Here is a 21,095-nt window from a genome sequence, read left to right as displayed (position 1 = left end):
TTACTGGATATTTACTGTAGAGATTTTCATGCTCAATCTTTTCCACTTCGAATTTTTTGTTTAAATTGTATCTGAAGCCTGATAATTGGGAATCTAAAATCGAACTTTGCATAGATGGGGCGGAGATCCTGAAATTTTTACAGATATGGGACTTGTGGCAGTTGATAGAGCTCATGGATCACTATTTAAGGTATAAATTTCATCGAAATCGTTGGAGCCATTTCGAAAAAATTGTGAAAAACCCTGTTTTTGACAACATTTTCACCATTTTATCCGCCATATTGAATTGCATTAAATCGTAATTGTTTGTGTTAGATCTTCATATTGTAAGGACCTTAAGTTCCAAATTTCGTCATTCCGTTGATTGGGAGATGAGATATCGTGTACACAGACGCACATTCATTCATACACACACACAGACCAATACCCTAACCCCACTTTTTTGGACTCAGGGGACCTTGATACGTGTAGAAATTTAGAAATTGGGGTATCTTAATTTTTTTCGGAAAGCAATACTTTCTTTACCGTACCTATGGTAGGTAATAGGTCAAGGAAAGTAGAAATAGTAGGCTATCCAACAATAAAAATGACTCAAGCATTGTAATAACGTTGTATAACGTTTTTCAGCTTCAGTGATATTACGGTGAAATGGAAGAGCCACATAATTTCTTCCACATATAATCAGTTCCACATAATTTCTTCAAGCTAAACTATACTTCAATGTTGTTTTCCATCACTAATTATTGCTTATTAATAAATCACTTTTCTTGCTATTAAAAAAACGACTAGCAGTCATATTTTTTCAATTTAAGATTCTGTCAACCAGGAAGATGACGGACCTGCCGAAAGATCTCGTTGTCACTGTAAGTGAATAAATTCATTTATTGAAAAAATCTGCCTGCTAGTCGTTCTTTTTAAAAGCAAAAAAGTGACTACACTATACTTTCAATGCACTTAAGGCATCGTCATTAGTGGATTTTTTGGTTAGTCTAACAAAGTTGATTATGTGGGACTGACAACATATCTTTTTCATTTCTCCTTAATAGTATTATGAAGAAATTCCACAATATCTTAATTCAACGATGAATATAAGAAATATGAAAATTTCTCTAGAGAAGTACGGAGTTCAATATAACATCTATTATAGCCTATTCCACTAGTAGTTCTGTGAACAGTAGACCGTAAGGTGCGTACAGACTTTCGCTCTGCTCCGCAACCGAACGTCACTCCAGCAGAGCGATTGATGATCGACTGGGGAGCAACAGTGGTTCGACCGGGGAACGCGAGAAGATCTAACATCTTCCGTAACGTTCATGATGGGTGCGTGGGAGGAGCGACTGTGGTTAGATGGTGGTACGAGGGAGGAGCGTGCTCGGTGCGGGTTGGAAGCGCGAATATGTGTACGCAGCTTTATACAGCAATAGACTGGCTTCTACACATATCTGTGTGAAGTGTGTAATCACTTGTCAGCTGATTTATGATGAATAATATTCAATAGTCTGATTTTTACGGTAATATTGGCGTAAGAAGGAGGCTCCTTTTTCCTTTTATATTATCCTTGAAATGCAAAATTTCCAAAAACCTTGTATATACGTCGACGCGCAATTAAAAAAAACATACCTGTCAAATTTCATGAAAATCTATTACCGCGTTTCGCCGTAAATGCGCAACATGAAAACATTTAGACCCAGTTGCACAAAAGCCGGTTAAACCGTGATTAACTTCACGAGAACCAATCAGAGAATGCGTTTTTGATAAAACGGCTTCTCTGATTGGTTCTCGCGGAATTAATCACGGTTAAAATTTAACCGGCTTTTGTGCAACCGGGCCTTAAACATTAAGAGAAATGCCAAACCGTCGACTTGAATCTTAAACCTCAATTCGCTCGGTCAATGAGGGTGAGTGGCCTTATTAAATCTCTAAGAACAGAGTTATTGAAAGCTGGATTGTATTTAATTGAAAATAAAGAATGCATTTTGAATAATAACTTTATTTGAAACAATAATATTCATATGCAATAACATAATTATAGGTAACTGGAATGGATAAAAGACTTATGTCCACAAAAAATAATGTAACAGGCTAATAAATATTTATATAAAATATACATATTCTATATCAATGACAGTGTTTGAATTCCAGTTTGTTGGTAATCAGTTTTGAATGAAAAAGACTAAGAAATTGTCCGAAATTAACCGAAACCGGTCTTCCTAAATATCAATAAATCTGTGGTTTTTGACAATTTCTTAGTATTTTTCATTCAATATGAATAATTACCACAATATCAACTTCTCAACTACACAAAAAGTGTAATTAGTTTTTACAATAGGGCACAAAATATACATCTACTTCAACAATGACATTGATTGAATTCCAGTATTTTGATGATTATTCATTACAATATTTCACATAATATAAAATTATTATTATTCTTCAATAATGACAATTTTTGAATTCCAGTTTTTTGGTGATTATTCATTACAATATTGCACATAATATAAAATTATTATTATTCTTCAACAATGACAATTTTTGAATTCCAGTTTGTTGGTGATTATGTTTACAATATGGCACACAGTTTAAGAATTCTATAAGGATGACAATGTTTTAGTTGCAGTTTGTTAGGGAATTATTGGTCGTCTCTCTTGGGGTAGTACTGGACAATTATATCGACCAGTTCACGGGATAGCTCCTGGGTTGCAGCACATAGCATTCTGCAGCTTAGTAGATCAAGTGGACCACCTGCAAAAATGTCAATGCGCATACTCAGAAAGATTGGAACCAAGCGAAACCATGGAGAAAAGATAGCATAAGACGATATCTCATGGTATAGGGCGTTTATGTTCCAAATTTCAATGTTAACTCTAGCTGATAGAAATATTTTTCGTAAAGCTATGGAGATGCTGGTAGTCTCTCATACTGCGACGTTCTTACACTCTCACCCAGCCAATAATAAACAGTAATCGGCTTGAGTTAACATTGAAATTTGCTTCAAATTTGGAGCATAAACTACCTATACCATGGGATATCTTTATTGATTGATTGATTGATATAATAAGTATACATCATATAAATGATAGGGAGAGGAAAAATAAGGTAACCTTGTGCTATTCCTCTCCCCAATTTAGATATGTTTACACATAGTCCGAAATAGGTTAAGTCTTGTAGCTCTTCACTTCGCAAAATTTTTAGACCACAAATATGTCCAGTCACAAAGTAAATTTTCAAATTTAGATGCTTCAAAACAAAAAATAGAACAGATATTTCACATTATTATCACTTGAATAGAGAAGATTCGTATATTAAAGAAATAATTTTGAAAAAGAACTGAAAAAACAAACTTAATTCTAGAAGCACATCTTCTTATGCTATCGTTTCTCTATGGCGAAACTGAGGTGTTTATAACTAAGAATGATAGCCTACTGTATACATACAATAATAGACAGTAGTCGACAGTAATCGGCTTGAGTTAACAGGAAATTGCTTCAAATTTGAAACATGAACGACCTATGCCATGGGATATCTACTTATGCTATCGTTTCTCTATGGCGAGACTGAGCTGTTTATAAATAAGAATGATACTGTATATATGAGGATGATGTATAATATTATGAGCTATTAAAAACTGTGTTTTGAATTATTTTGAAACAGCGAGACATAATATTATCATAGCCATTTACTGGGGCCTTCTCAAATATGGGGAAGATTAATGTATTAAAATTTTGATTGTTGCATTGACATTATCAAAGTATAACAGACAAATTCATGAGTAACAACCTGAGAAAGTTCCTCAATATTTATCATGAACAAGAAGTGATTGAGACGATTTCAAATATTATCAAACTATTACTGTTGTGTGCGAGTCCAGTTTTAGTTTGTAGGCATTTGAAGACCATAATCAATATTAAGGTTTCAAGCAGTTTCACCTGAATTGTATATGAATGATAATTTGTAGCACAGAATAGACACTATAAAGTTTTATGAAACTAATATGAATAGGAAAAATACACAGATAGATTTAAAACACTTAAGCTGGGTATTTCTTTGTGCGTAAATGCCGTCGTCTACCACGACAGGGAGAGAATCTCAGATTGGGTGAATTTCAATTTGTCTACATAACCTAAAAGATTATGTTCAATCCTATTATATTGAGTTTTCATTATATTGAGGTTTTTATATTGAGGATAGTAAAAAGTGAGCGAGTGATTCTGTGGAAAATCAAAATATCGCATCCCCGAAATTCATAAGCTGACATATAGCCAGCTGTAAAATATGAACACGATTATTTTAGAGAATTTTGTTCTGTTTATCTATATATATAAAAGCGAAATGGCACTCACTCACTGACTGACTGACTGACTGACTGACTCACTCACTCACTCACTCACTCACTCACTCACTCACTCGCATAACTAAAAATCTACCGGACCAAAAACGTTCAAATTTGGTAGGTATTATAAGTTGGCCCTTTAGAGGCGCACTAAGAAATCTTTTGGCAATATTTCAACTCTAAGGGTTGTTTTTAAGGGTTTAAAGTTCGTCTTTTAGCATGTATATTCTTCTTCTCCCAATCTCTTAATTATAATTGAAATTTCCATATCATATATCATATGTTACTATAGAACTATAATCTAGATAGAGTACCTCTTCAAAACAGTTGTTAACTGGCAGCTAAATTAATAATTTTGTCAGGTTGGCATTAAGTTGAGTTGACTTTGTTAGGTTGGCACCAAGTTGAAGATTTAAATGCATTTATCGCGGAAAAATTGATTGGGCACTGCTACTTCAATCCTGGGAATGTTATATTACTAGCAGTGAGGCTCGCTTCGCTCGCCATATCCGTTTAGCCAGCCGTTTAGTCTGGACCCCCGACTGGATTGTCCTAACATTATGATAAAAATGCCCAAATGAAAAATGCAGGCGAGCGAAGCGAGCCTGCTGATCTCATTCTTGGACGATCCAGTCGGGGGTCCAGGGGGCGGAGCCCCCTGGCTAGACGGGTATGGCGAGCGAAGCGAGCCTGACGGCTAGTCAATAAATAAAAATAACGAGCGGAGCTCGGTGCCCCGATATTCATGTTTTAATGGGGCAGGTTGAGCTTATACTTTTTTATACTTTTCATAATGGCAATATGCTGATATTATTAGAAATGTTTAATTATTTAATAATGAAGGCAAGTTATGAAAAGTTATTTGATCAGCTGTTTTAGCACACTTGAAATTTGGACAATATGAATGTCAACAATGCTTGTCGTCGTCGACTGTAGGAATTACGCACAAACGAAAATGCACCTTAAGAAACTACTTACATTATTCAGGAATTTTCGAAGAGTATGCTATTTTTACCTGATGATTGAAGAGTGAGTCGTAGATGTTTTGTGAACTCTCAACCGTCGGAACCACAGAGTAAGTAGTGGTTGTCTCCGTTCGTTCTCACTACATACTCTGTGGTCTCTACGGTTGAAACTTCAAACTATAAAAGACTTCAAACTATATTTATTTATTTATTTATTTATACATTGATACATAGGTTACAATATCATTCTCAACTATGAATGATTGGGAAAGGAACAACAGGCTTGAAGCCCAAAACTGTTCCTTCCCCAAATTTAGATAGAAATTGTCCAAAAATAGGTCATGTTTACACTTTACGGTTTTTGTCCAATTTTGAGTCCAAAATATTATTATAAACAAGAAATTTAGGATTTAGGAGAGTTGAAAACCAAATTAAATATGAATACTTTACTAATTCATCACTAATAACTGAAAAATATTGTATTAATAATTGAAAATTTTGAAACGTGGAAAGAAACATCTGTAAGACTCACTCTTCACTTATCTGATGAAAAAGATGGCCAAGCCATCGGAAATTTCTGAATAATGTAAGTTGCTAAGTGTTTTAAATCTATCTGTGTCTTGTTTTCTATTTATTTGGATGAATTAATAATTGTATATGAATGTATAACTGAGTAAAATGATAATATTGCCAAATTTACCAGCAGGATCGATGGCGACTCCACCAGCTTCTCTGACTAGGATATCACCGGCAGCGTAATCCCAAGCATGCACGCCAAACTCATAGTAAGCATCTGATGCACCCATAGCTACCAGAGCCATGTTCATTGCGCATGACCCAGCCGAACGTATCCTGTCAATTCAAAAGGTTTCTCATCACAATAATACATTTATAAATACACTAGCAGGGCACCCGTGCTTCGCTACGAGAATTAGTGGATAAGATTATTTTTGTGGAATATTTATAATCTAAATATTCTACAAAAATTGTTATAATCGTTTTGAGATTAGGCCACAACTTGGCATGAAAATTATCAAGTCAAATCATTTGAATAATTAATTGATGTGTTTGAAGTGCTCTGTAGAATAGTAGACTAATTGCAGCGAATTTTTTAGAATATTGGGCAGGGATCAAGAGTCGACCTTGACTTTATTCATTGGCATTGTTTATTATATTACTACAATTATTATTATTTAACTTATTTATTTATTATTACTACCATTAAAATAAAATGTTCAATCATCTTTTATGTTTATGTTAAATTAAATGAAATCTTTTGGTACTCGTTGCTAGCACACAAACTTAGGTTTTGCTGGCAACGCCAATTAAATTTTAAGTTGAAATTTTTTTTATTCTGTATAAGTATGAAGTATTTGTTTTATTCATTATTGTTATCTTTATAATTGGCAAATAAATTATTTTGATTTGATTTGAATTAATATTTCCCGTTGACAGTTATCAAAATAGCAGTGATCATGCTATTTTTGCTTTTGTTTGATGTAATTGAAAATTGAATTCCAAATTAAGTTTATTTAAATTTGTTGACTCTGGTATCCATGGATGAGTCATGGTGAGTGAGTCAGTGAGATGAGAATTTTATAATTATAGAAGAAGATTTACAAATGTAAAAATCTGGTGTGGCGCACTCACACAACTTTCCTTGCCGTTATGAAAATTGATCATCTGATGCTAGTGTTCACACGCATCTCAAGTCTACTATTCAAAGATCTGTGCCAGCTGGTGACAGGACAATAAGGCTGGAGACACACGAGGTGTGCTATCTCTTCATAGTTAATGATTTAATAGAATCAACAGTTGCCAGCAGTTTGCCATTGAATAATCACATTTTCTTGAATTTCGAGCTTATTTTCAATTTTAGGTGAACATGTTACTGACATAAATAATAATAATAATAATAATAATAATAATAATAATAATAATAATATCGAGTGACCTGGCTGGCTCAGGTCTGGTGTCAGAGTTTTCAGGTTGCAACTGATCAATTTCAGGGCCTCTGACATGACCTAACGACTGCTTTTTAGGCAGCCGGGACCGACGGATTAACGTGTCCATCCGAAACACGGGAGTGGCCCGAGATAAATATCTTATAATATCTAACATTAATTGTAGAGATTTTCATGCTCAATCTTTTCCATTTGGAATTTTTTGTTAAAATTTATTGTATCTGAAGCCTGATAATTGGAAATCTAAAATCAAACTTTGCATAGATGGAGTGGCGCTCCTGGAGTTTTTATAGATATGAGACTTGTGGCAGTTGATTGAGCTTATCAATGACTATTTTAGGTATAAATTTGATCAAAATCGTTGGAGCAGTTTTCGAGAAAATCGCGAAACCCCCTGTTTTTGATAACATTTCCGCCATTTTAACCGCCATCTTGAATTCCATTTGATCGAAATTGTTCGTGTCGGATCCTTATATTGTAAGGACCTTCGTTCCAAATTTCATGTCATTCCGTTAATTGGGAGATGAGATATCGTGTACACAGACACTCATAAACACACATACAGACCAATACCCAAAAAACACTTTTTTGGACTCAGGGGACCTTGAAACGTATACAAATTTAGAAATTGGGGTACCTTAATTTTTTCGGAAAGCAATACTTTCCTTACCTATGGTAATAGGCCAAGGAAAGTAAAAAAGAAATAAGATTATTAGACAAGAGTAATATTAAATTGGGATTAGTATTATCAAGAAAATAGGCCAAGGAAAGTAAAAAATAAATAAGATTATTAGACAAGAGTAATGTTAAATACTGATTAGTATTACCAAGAAAATAAATAACAGAAAAGAAACAAATTATAGTATTTACCAGATCGTATATCATAGTATTTCAAACCATCTATGTATTTGTTTCAAAGTCCTCAATATATTCTTGCATTGCATAATAGGTTTTGTCAATTAGAAAGGTAGCATATAGTGTTATCAATGGAGTTGATAACTATAGTCAATTCAGAGGAAGGCGATACAACAAACACATAGAGTTAGTGTGAGTGCAGCTGCCGGTTAAATCTTAACCAGGATTAATTCCACGAGAACCAATCAGAGAAGCCGTCTTCTCTGATTGGTTCTCGTGATACGGTTAAAATTTAACCGGCTGTTGTGCCTTCTTTTCAAAAACGCCTTCTCTGATTGGTTCTCGTGAAATTAATCACGGTTAAAATTTAACCGGCTGTTGTGCAACCGAACCTAAGAGTGATGACGTGATGACTCAGATCCGCTCTTTATAGTTCGATTCATGAGTACCAGTTCACAATGATTACAATTACACTGAATTATTTATGTAATGTGGCATTCAGTTCGGCTCAGATTCAGTTGTTAGGTGGCTTCTGTGAATCGGTCTTGCTTCACTCTCGTTGTTTACATCGTCTTTCGGCTCCCAGAACCGAGTATAGAGCGATATTTCATTTTTATATGAGTTGATGAATAATCTGAAGTCAAATTGAGAAACAAAACTTACCCATGGACTACAGGAGCTAAACGATTAACATTCTCCAGGACTACTTTTCCCTTCTCCTCATTACGACTTGTTCCCAATTCGAATCCAATCAGGGCCAAAGATAATTCTGGAAACAAACAACATACAAACTATTACTACTTCAATTCAATTCAATTTATTTGCCATTTATACAAGATTTATACAATTACAAATTCACATAATAATTGGGTATATCATACAGAAATTCAGAATATACTCTATTCTGGAAATAATAAAAATAAATTAGATATAACATAACTAATTACTTAATAATTTTTATCAAATAATTATTTAGATAGTTCTAGAAACAAGAAACAAATGACATTTATAACCGATTTTCCACGGCGTATTTATTCATTTATTATACATATATATTATACTAGCCGTCTGGCTCGCTTCGCTCGCCATATCCGTCTAACCAGGGGGCTCCGCCCCCTGGACCCCCGACTGGATCGTCCAAGAATGAGATCAGCAGGCTCGCTTCGCTCGCCTGCATTTTTCATTTGAGCATTTTTATCATATGTTAGAACAATCCAGTCGGGGGTCCAGACTAAACGTCTGGCTAAACGGATATGGCGAGCGAAGCGAGCCTGACGGCTAGTAATATAATATTTCCAGGATTGAAGTAGCAGTGCCCAATCAATTTTTCCGCGATAAATGCATTTAAATCTTCAACTTGGTGCCAACCTAACAAAGTCAACTCAACTTAATGCCAACCTGACAAAATTATTAATTTAGTTGCCAGTTAACAACAAGAGGTACTCTATCTAGATTATAGTTCTATAGTAACATATGATATGGAAATTTCAATTATAATTGAGAGATTGAGAGAAGAAATACATGCTAAAAGACGAACATTAATCCCTTAAAAACAACCCTTAGAGTTAAAATATTGCCAAAAGATTTCTTAGTGCGCCTCTAAAGGGCCAACTGAACATATCTACCAAATTTGAACGTTTTTGGTCCGGTAGATTTTTAGTTATGCGAGTGAGTGAGTGAGTGAGTGAGTCAGTCAGTCAGTCAGTCAGTGAGTGCCATTTCGCTTTTATATATATAGATAGTGAGGTATAATTTTGAATAACTTGAATATTGTTAAATATTATTGAAAATGGAGAAATAATATGTAGGCTAATGTTCCTGAATTTATGGATGAACTCCTCTGGATGTGTCGTCCAACATCCACAGAAATTATTATTTATTATTTCATTGTCACATGGACCATGTTTGTAAGACACTTATTAAAGCTAATATACCATTGAATATGAAGATTTATTAGTAAACTATATTTGAATAGTGTTCTAGAAACATGGCTCAGGATATTTAGATATCTATTAGACCATTGAACCTTTAGATTGGATAGTCAATTATATGTAATAAGTGTTTTAAAAACAGGGCCCTAGATATTTGGAATTGCTACAAAATGTATATAATTTGTATGATACCGGTCATTTTTTATGATTGTTGAAAAAAGACAGTTTAGAAGTAAAAACAAACCATATGGAACTTGAGACAAATAATTTTCTATCTTCAACGTATGATCGTTTTATTTAATGATTATATTATCAATAATTTCTGGAATATTCCATGAAATGTACTGAATTGCGTACTTTTTTAATATATCTACTTATTTATTTATTCACAAAAATGCATACAGGTATAGGAACAACAGGTAATATCTTGATAATCATTAAAGATAATAAACTTGAAGCCAGTTTAATTGGACTAAAAATAAAATTTTATATGAGACCATTATCCTCTAAAAAATGATCTTGACAAATTGAGACCTATGAGACAAATTTGCCTATAAGATGAGATGGGAATATCCCCCAGGAGATGAGATGGTAATATCCCCAGATATTGATGTTATGTGATCAAAGTAGAATAAAAATAAAACTATATAACACTATAGAGAAAATATATCATTTGACGATATGCCATGGTATAGATCGTTCATGTCCCAAATTTCAAGCCAATTTTGTGTTAACTGAAGCCGTTCACTCTCGACTACTGCCTATTATCACTCTTTTGTTGGGGTGAGAGAGATATACGCGCCTCCAACACGCTCCGCACTCGCTCTGCAATCGCTCCACGCACGCTCCGCACTCGCTCCACGCACGCTCCGCAATCACTCCGATCATGAACGTTACGGGAGATGTCAGCTCTTCTCGCGTTCCACTCTTGCTCCCCGGTCGATCATCAATCGATCTGCTCGAGTGACGTACGGTTGCGGAGCAGAGCGAAAGTCTCTACGCACCTTTAGAACGGCACAGTATGAGAGACTACCAGCGTCACATACTAAAGAAATACTAGGATTATCGACTTGAGTTAACAATGAAATTAGAAACATAAACGCCCTATACCATGGGATATCTTCTTATGCTATCTTTTCTCTATGTTTATATTCACAGTGATTGATGTTAAATAAATAACTATTATATTGGTCATAAATATTTCAAGAAAAATATTTAATTACAGTTGAATAAATTAATAAAAAGGTGAGTACACACTCAGGCGTCACAACACCCGCATTTCACTTTTCATCAGCTTATTATATCTGTATCTTACTGTTTCTGTACAAATACAGATAGAATAAGAATAGTATCAGCTGATGAGAAGCGAAATATGCTTGTTCGTAGCGCATAAGTCTGTATTAAATACAGAATAAATTTTATTCTCTAACCTTTTGTTTTGGAGACGCTGATTTTCTTATCGTTGAGAAAGCTTCCACGACCCCTTTTCGCAGTAAAATTCCAGTTGATGAATGGATTGTAAATAATTCCGATTTCAGTCACTTTGTTGATAACTAGAGCAATTGAAATGCAGACGTTCGGATATCCATGGACGAAATTCATGGTTCCATCAACCGGATCAATGATCCATGTTGGGTCATCAGTCAGGGTTATCTTGCTCTCAGACGATTCTTCACCGATGAACCTTTCAAAAATAATTTAAAAAAAATCAATTATTAATATTTATTAGTAAAGATTCAAGCTGATTTAGGCTCAACTCACACTTACGCGACTCAGGTCGAGAAGAGACTCGACTCTAGTCGAGAGCATGTGTTTCCAAATGGTGACGTCGCGGAGACTAGAATCGACTGGTCTGAGTGTCACCATTTGGAAACATGCTCTCGACTAGAGTCGAGTCTCTTCTCGACCTGAGTCACGTAAGTGTAAATTGAGCCTGAGTGATCAGAACTCTAGCAGCATGCAACAGGTAATTCAGAATGTTATTGAATCCAAAACATCAGTGTTTAAACTTTCAGCTAAAAAAACCCAAATCAAGCCTTGGATCAGTGCGGGACTTGTTAACTCAATACGGCATCGTGACAAACTTAGAAAAAAACTAAACAGACAGCCTTTTAATCAAATTTTAAAGAACGAGTTTAAACAATACAGGAATTTTCTTCATTCTGCAATCAAACAAGCCAAACATAAATACTACAGAAACAAAATTGAAGAATCTTCTCATAATCCAAGAAAACTGTGGGCTGTTATTAATGAAATTTCGGGTCGTCCAGCCAATAAGCAACCTTTTCCAATAAGCGCTTATACTCAAAGTGGAGAAACAAACAGCTCCGAAGGAATTGGAGAAATCTGCAATGATTTCAACCAATACTTTTCGGCAGTTGGGGTAAACCTGGCTGGTTCTATCATGGTGCAGGGTGCGCCAGAAATAAAAGAGCAAGATCATGCAGTGGAGACTGTATTCGTGTTTCAGCCAGTTTCAAGACAAGAAATTGCTGATGTAGTCAAGAGTCTAAAACGCCGTTCTGCCCCTGGCCACGACGGTATCCCAACTAGGGTTTTCAGAGATAACTTAGATTCACTAATTTCACCTATCCATCACATAGTCAATCTTAGCATTGCGGTGGACCGTTTCCCATGACGTGCTCTCAAAACTGCCAAGGTAATACCAATATATAAATCAGGACAAAAGAATGTCTTGTCAAACTATAGGCCAATTTCTTTGTTAGTAACAATGTCCAAAATTCTTGAAAAATGAGTCAAGAAACAATTATCCAAGTACTTGAATGAGAATGATTTGATCTCTGAAAACCAATATGGGTTTCAACAATCAAAAAACACCTCTGATGCTCTTTTTGATTTGACACGGCATACTTCAAATAATATTAAGATTAAAAATAAAGTTTTAATAACATTTTTAGACTTGGCAAAGGCCTTTGATTCTGTTGATAGATCTAAACTTATCACTAAACTAGAGATGTGTGGAATCAAGAACAACTCACTGCAGTGGTTCAAAAGTTACTTTGATAATCGACAGCAGTACGTTTCAATTGATGGAAAATTTAGTGAAACGGAACCTGTTCAGTTTGGAGTGGTTCAAGGTAGCACTCTTGGACCTCTCCTCTTTCTCATCTATGTGAATAATATTTCAAAATTGCAAACTAATGGAAAATTGTTCTTGTTTGCTGATGACACAGTGTTGGTGTCAGCTGAGGGCACATGGGAGAGGACTTGTTGCGGTGCATCATTGGACCTTGCAAGAATTAAAAACTGGTTTGATCACAACTGCCTGACCGTTAATGTACCAAAAACTAAATACATGCCAATAGTAACAAGAAACCAAACTGATCCAGGCCAACTCATATTGAAGATGCACTCATGCGGAAATGCAAGGAGTCAGGACTGTGACTGTCATTCCCTTGAACGAGTTGATTACTACAAATACTTAGGTGTTATAATAGATAACAAGTTGAGTTGGGTGCAGCATATTCAGTGTGTAAAGAGCAGACTCAGATAATTATTATTTGCTTTTTCTGAGATCAGCCAAGTAATGAGCATAGACCAGTGCAGAAGGGTGTACTTTGCATATGCTCAGTCGCTGATCCAGTATGGCATCCTGGCTTGGGGTGGTGTTTCCTCTACTGTCATTGAACCCCTAGCCGTTACACAAAGAACAATAATAACAAAAATACTGAAAAGAAATCACAGATACCCGACTACCTTGCTTTTTTCAGAATTTCCGGTTTTAAATATCAGACAACTTTTTATCAAATCACTTTTAATTCACATAAAAAAATACAAAACTCAGATCATTGGCGAAACAAATTTAAATTCCCGTTATGAAACTCGCCATAGGTCCAACTATAATTATGAAATTCCTCAATTGACACATGGGTCAGAACTATCAAATTCATATTACTTAGCACACATTTTATATAGAAACATTTCAAATGAGATCGGAAAGGCTGAGGTGTGCTGTTTGGCCGTGTATGGGAGGGGTGTCGACAGGTGGCTATATAGCATTGGCTGGGAGGCAGCTGAAGCCCTTCTCTGCTCTCGGTACACCCGCCAACAACCCTTGTAGAGATAAAATTCCTTGAAATCAATAAGTGATTTTTCTTGACACGACATAAATGTTATTTTTCCTTCTTTTTTTTTAATGATAAATTAGTCCTTTCTCTTATTTTTAACCCAGCGTGACACTGTCTCAGAGCCATCCTTTCTCATTATGAATAAGTTATCTTTCTTTATTTTACTTATTTTTTTTTTAAATATTCATTTACTTTGTAATTATTATAAAAAATATTTTGTGATTGCAAATGTGTTGTCCATGGAACTCTCCTCCACACGCAGACGATTGGTCTTTGTGGGGGAATTCCGTGTACTATATGTATCTCGCTTGCTATTTTTGTAAAGTACCTATGTTGTAAAGAAGGAATAAAGATTATTTGAATTTGAATTATATATTCTACAGTGAGGTCCACGTTATAATGGCAGTATTTGATCAACATTGGTGTTGCTATCCTTGTCTATCATTCGAAAAAGACCTTGTCTATCATTCGATATTCTTTTCTAGTTCAGCAATGTTGTCGGATCGTTTTTTAACAACGTAAAAATACAATAAATCTACTATGCCATGTTTCACAGCCATGTCTGTTCTGGACTTCACCCGTGAGGGCACTCTGGCCGACTTGGTGATGTGCTGCTTCTGAATGAAAAAGGTTGTACGAGTGCTGACGGGCAGTGACTACATGGCTCATTGCAGACCACTCTTCAACAAGTTAAAAATGCTTACTGTTGTAAATCAGTTCATTATTGAATGTGTGGTTTGCATCAGAGACAGAGCTAAGAGTGCTGATACTCGAGGTGAGATACAAGTCTATGGAACCCGTCAGACAAGGTGAGTCTGACGGGTTCCATAGCCTTGTATCTCACCACGCCAAGATGCCGTTTAGCAAGGACAATAAGCTGCCAGAGTGGGACGAGGATAGTAAAAGTGTGATAAACAATTCCGAGCAGGTTTGAAATATTTCTTGGTGGAGCATCCATTCTATAGCCTGAGTGAATTTCTTGATAGTGAGATGACATCTTGAAACTTCCTTGTGACATGTTTTATAAGCCCTTGACACAGTCTATCCAGCAGCGCTGGTCAATTACTTGGAATAAAACTAAAAATAATATCATCTGAATAATAAAAAATACTATATTATGATTATTTAACTTACCGTACATGAATAACTGAATCACATATTTGTATGCTAGGTACTATAGAAGGCGGTGGGAGACGAATACTTACAACAGTGCCTCCCTATAATTTTCACTAACGTACCTAGCTCTTACTTTAGATGTACTTTTTACTTTCCTTGCCCTATTACCATAGGTAAGGAAAGTATTGCTTTCCGAAAAAATTTAAGGTACCCCAATTTGTAAATTTCTATACGTTTCAAGGTCCCCTGAGTCCAAAAAACTGGTTTTTGGGTATTGGTCTGTATGTGTGTGTGTGTGTGCGTGTATGAGTGTATGTGCGTCTGTGTACACGATATCTCATCTCCCAATTAACGGAATGACTTGAAATTTGGAACTTAAGGTCCTTTCACTATAAGGATCCGACACGAACAATTTCGATCAAATGCAATTCAAGATGGCGGCTAAAATAGCGAAAATGTTGTCAAAAACAGGGTTTTTCGTGATTTTCTCGGAAACGGCTCCAACGATTTTGATCAAATTCATACCTAAAATAGTCATTGATAAGCTCTATCAACTGCCACAAGTCCCATATCTGTAAAAATTTCAGGAGGTTCGCCCCATCAATGCAGATACATTCCCAATTATCAGGCTTCAGATACAATTGAAACGAAAAAAATCAAGTGGAGTAGATTGAGCATGAAAATCTCTACAATTAATGTTCAGTAACATTTTCACCTGAAATTGAGAATAAGCTTTAAATTCGAGAAGATGTGATTACCAATTGCAAATTATTGTTGATTCTATTAAATCATTCACTATGAAGAGATAGCAGACCTCATGTGTGTCTCCAGCGTTATTGCCCTGTCACCAGCTGGCTCAAATCTTTGAATAGTGGACTTGAGATGCGCGTGGACACTAGCGTCAGGTGATAAATTTTCATAACGGCAAGGAAAGTTGTGTGAGTGCGCCACACCAGATTTTTACACTTTACAGATTAAAAGTGTCTTTAATTCTGCATGCTTGATATTGTAGTTTCTGTATTATACGGTACTTAATGTCGAGTAGGTCTCACAGAAATAAATTGTAGAAACATTAATTTGAAGGTAGAACTATTTACTACTAAAATTCCTCAAGTACCTACTGGAAACTACTCACTTGTGATCAGGGAAATCTTTCGACAATCCTTCAATGAGTAGTTTTTCAACAGCTTTATCAGTTTCTGTCACTAGATCAATGGCACTCAATTTGAATTCAAAACTCTTTGTAGATTCTTCGTTGGCTTTTTTTATCAACTGCAAACAATAAAGAAGACTATTAGAGTACTTGAATATGGGTCTATAGTAATGATTCTGTGCTTCATGATAAATAAAAAGCCTTATAAATATTGCATGCTTACATAAGAATACTTGATCCTGAGATAAAGAATACAATATGGTAGAATCAAAGTTCAGTTTTAGAATCTCAGTTCACTCCTTTATAATTTTCCTATCAAATTCACTTAGTTTTATTGTGAAACCTTTTTCCTGAGTAATAGATCAATTCTTAGGAATAAGTATCCAAGCTCTTCACATTAATTATTTAGCTATGAAGGAACTAAAGTGGTTTCAAGTTCTATTCATACAATTTTTAAAATAGATATATTTCAGATAAATTTACTGGAAACTGAATAATTAGTATGATGCAATAAAGAAGCTTTTTTCTTGTTCATAATTAGATTGTACAGATATTATCATCGTAGGCTACTGCCTCTTGAAGAGATAACAGAGCAATTAAGATAAACAAATTAATTTGATTTACTACCTCTCCTCCTTGTAAAGCGTATTTCATAGCTGCATCAAAAAACTTGTCAATGTCGTTTGCCATGTTTGAATTGCTTTAAATCAGCCACAAATTAAATATTTAAATGATGAACGATAATAACCTTATATGAATAAGCCAATAATTTTAAGAAAACCCAAGAAACGGTTGAGCGGTAAACGAATTGAATATTATCTGATAATTTGGAATAAGTAAGGTTATGTTATGCAATGCAACAGCCATGGCCTACTCAACTCATGGCCAGTACATACAGCCGATCAGCTGTTCAAAAGCGTACACTTCAACCCCCTGTTTACATTGAAATCCCTATGTCGAATGGAATTTTTCATGAATAAACGTTAATAATTCAACTGATAACTACTTTTTCGAATAAAGGGTTGTTATTTTATTTTACCAATACAATTTTTATCTCTCATCATGAATTTCAAGGGTAGTAATCATTGAGTTCTCTTAATATTCTTAGTTATTGGTTAACCAATTTGTAGATTACCCATGTTTTAAATTAGCTTTTTCAAATTCAAACACGTATTTTAATTATTGTAAAAAAATATAGTAATATAGTGTAAAGTTGAGTTGCTTGAGCTTTGAATTAGGCCTACCTATTGTTTTTTTCAATTTTGATTACAGTATTGCTCAATTTCTACGAGAGGAATTACAACCACGGCTTTTGTAGTATGCTAATATTTATAGCTTTATTAGATTTAAGGAATTTTTAGATTAAACATAATTTTTTTGAAAAGGTAACTTGGTAGGCTATCACTCATTTTATTATATAAGTCACTATTGGAATAAGAATTCTTATCAAATCATAACAAGAATGGCTTGAAATAAAAAATTTTGCAGTGTAGGTTATCTTTAGTATTAGGCTAAAACAGAACATACATTACGGTATCTCTAACAATATTATTATAAACAAATATATGTGATCAATGATAATACTGCTAGCTTACTCAGTAAAGGATTTCAATATTCAGCCTGATCCAGTAACTTACATGAATCATTTTTATCTAATCTGTTTCTACTCTTAACAAAGTCAGTTTGACACAATTTGAAAATTTGACGATTCCCCGATCCAGGACCGTGAGGAATACAGTACATCTTACTCATCGGAAGTAAGTACTGTACCGGTAAGTAAGTATTTTTTAAAGTGTTCTTTATGGGTTATGGCTGATCGATACAGTGTAAATAATAATTTATTGCAGAGTGAGATATCAGAGTTTTTATATTTATATCATATGTAAGACCATGTCATATCATGAAAAATCTATGCATATTCTTCAATAGCGCTAATGAACCAATGATATGTCTATTGACGCTCTGGTAGGATACTACTTGAAAGATTTATTCTTGGTCACAACAGTAATAATATGAATAATATCCTGATACATGAGAATAATTGTATGATCACATTGAATGGATATGTGCAAATTTACGTAGAATCATGCATGACCCAGAAAACAAAATTTGAAAAGTGCTATTGAAACACGTTGTTTACACTGAACGCAACCAAGCACGCTTTCAGTGTGAGCTAGTGTTCCTTTTGCTCTTTTCAGATATTGTACGTTTCTTATTGTCTGCACGCTTGGTTATGCATAATTAAGCGCGCTCTTGCACAAATTATATTAATATTCATGATGGTCTCTTCTAACATGCAAAGGCTAGAGTCCCCCAGCTGAGTTAAGATTATCTGCTAAATGGCAGGGGAATCATAGCGCATTTAATAACCCAATTCAGTGTTGCTATAAATTTGTCATTTCATTCATTGAACTGTTATTTCATATGCTAAAAATGTGTATAAAATTTGAACATTTTCTGCTCATTTGGTTTTGAAAATCCTGATAAAACACAGATAAACACTGGAAACGCCAATTTCTAGCACACCTTCTAAGCCCTTTCAATAGCCTACATAACTAATACACCTCAAGCTACCTGAAATTTTGTACCAAACGTAAGAATTTTCTCTTGAAAGCTAAGAAAACGCTGGTAAGAGCAGAGAAATCGCCTATTCTGGGCGATATAGAAGTCAATAAGGTTTAGTTATTTTAAATTTCTAGACCCTATAACTGAACAACATTAACAACATTTTTCTGTCAATTCTTAAAAAAGCGCATACCATATTGGTCGTCTTTGAATTTTTTTTCAATTACGGTCTCAGTCACTACACCTCCGAGTTTACGGAGGTAGTGTCTTAGTGCGCCACTAGAAGGTTGAACATTAACTATATTTCATTTTGATAACTTTAAAGGGAAAAAACACTCACATTCTTTTGGTGTGGCGACGACCGTTTCGAGTTTCTGTTTGGCTTGAGAATGTACAACACCAGCACTAAACGGTCGTCGTTACACCAAAAGAATATGTGCTTTTTCAGTTTAAAGTTATCAAAACACAATACATTGTAATAATATTGGTAATAAATATGGATAATCAACAACGAATCAACTGAAACACGACTTTCTTACTTATCCGGGTGAGTAAATAGATTAATTGGTGAAAGAATGACGAGTGTCATTTTACTTCTACCTAATATATATTAATAATAAAATATAATGTCAAAAACTGATATGTTCATACTTCATTCAGTTTTGAAGCTCTGCTATTTGAATTACAGCACGATCTTCAATAACTTCTCCTTTATCAATTACCCACAGTTGTGGGGTCAGAGGAAACACATACCGTAATCCAAAACACTACTGGCAGTTTAATGATTCTAAACTTTGAAGAAAGTATAGGTATATACAGTAGTTCAATTGAAATATTATTCATGATTGTAAATGTCATAATTTCAATAAAAAAATTACGGTGATAAACTATACAGTTAATTTTGTAGACCTACCAGGGTACGGTACACTATTTTATAAATTGTAACTCATTCTCTATTAAATGTATGCCAGCCATGAATCATATATACGGTATATGTATATATATATATAATATTTATCCTACGGTATATGTATATATATATAATATTTATCCTACACGATTTAAAATCAACACTTTTTTACTTGGAAGTTTTGAAATAATAATGAATTTAGTCTTAAACTCCAGAATAGAGTTCAGCGCAACCGTAAATACATTGTACTTAAATTCGTTTAGAAAGAAACTAATTTAGTTTATCAACAATGTTTTTATAATTTATTTTTGTTCAATAACATGATAATTCTTATTTATAAACCATGCCTCTGCTAAACTTGATACTTTTGTAAAAGAAGTAAGTTTGAATTTGAATAAGCTATCTTGAAACAAGTAACCTACAAATTTGTTAACCAACAACTAAAAATATTAATATAATTCAATGATTACTACCCTTGAAATTTATGATGTAGGTTAAAATTTGAATTGGAAAAATAAAATAACAAGTCTTTATTCGAAAAGAGTGATTATCAGTTGAATTATTAACGTTTATTCACGATTAATTCCATTCAACATAGGGTTTTCAATGTAAACACGAGTTGAAGTGTACGCTTTTGAACAGCTGATCACCTGAGTGTTCTAGCCTTGTAGTTCCGTAAGCAACGCAACAGCTGTTCTGATTCACAGAGTGGAGCAAACATAATATTATAGAGTGCCCTCACTGTTCATAGATAGCGATGGAGCTAAAAAACTGCTTCTGAGCACAATACTATCTGAACGCAATACTATATGAAGGGTAAGAATTGCTCGAAGAGAGAGTAGACGATCTATTTGAAAAGTGTATTCTTTGTGTGTGAATATTTTGTTGTGTTGCTTGTTGAATTAGGTAAAGATCACTTCTGGCTCATCACTAACTACATAACATGCATGATGAACACGTGTGTACAGACATATTCATCATGCATGCTTTGTCATCAACAAGAGGTTTTAAGAAAAGACAACTTTTGATAGCAGCTTCCAACATGAAGTAAACAACCAATTACAATGAATAAAATACTGGGAAATCACAAACCATATGATATAAAATAATTAATCTCAAATAGAGTTGAAAAGAGAAAGTAAACAACAAAAGATTAAAGAAACAAAAACCTGACCTTGATGAATGTTGTTTGAAGTCTTTATAGTGAGGTCCACGTTA

General features: G+C 34.4%; 1 protein-coding gene across 1 annotated transcript; it reads right to left on the bottom strand.

Moving 5' to 3' along the window:
* Nucleotides 1-2,493: 2,493 nt before the first annotated feature.
* On the bottom strand, nt 2,494-17,254 carry LOC111062998 (inositol monophosphatase 1). Its single transcript, XM_039431771.1, has 6 exons — nt 17,030-17,254; nt 16,385-16,521; nt 11,476-11,729; nt 8,778-8,883; nt 5,996-6,147; nt 2,494-2,742 (listed from the first exon to the last, which is right to left on the bottom strand). Exons 1-6 carry the CDS (start codon nt 17,090-17,092, stop codon nt 2,630-2,632), a joined length of 825 nt encoding a protein of 274 aa, XP_039287705.1. The 5' UTR covers nt 17,093-17,254; the 3' UTR covers nt 2,494-2,629.
* Between the last annotated feature and the right edge of the window lie 3,841 nt (nt 17,255-21,095).

The sequence above is a fragment of the Nilaparvata lugens genome, chromosome 6, assembly GCF_014356525.2.
Source record: "Nilaparvata lugens isolate BPH chromosome 6, ASM1435652v1, whole genome shotgun sequence".
Lineage (NCBI taxonomy): Eukaryota > Metazoa > Arthropoda > Insecta > Hemiptera > Delphacidae > Nilaparvata > Nilaparvata lugens.
This window is presented reverse-complemented; position numbering and strand designations above follow the sequence as displayed.

Excerpts from the sequence above, each read along its gene's own strand:
- LOC111062998 (XM_039431771.1), bottom strand. The coding sequence starts at position 17,092 with ATGGCAAACGACATTGACAAGTTTTTTGATGCAGCTATGAAATACGCT. Across the intron at positions 11,730-16,384 it reads AAAGATTTCCCTGATCACAA|GTTCATCGGTGAAGAATCGT; the intron begins GTGAGTAGTTTC and ends TATTTTTGAAAG. Across the intron at positions 8,884-11,475 it reads CAGCGTCTCCAAAACAAAAG|AATTATCTTTGGCCCTGATT; the intron begins GTTAGAGAATAA and ends GTTTGTTTCCAG.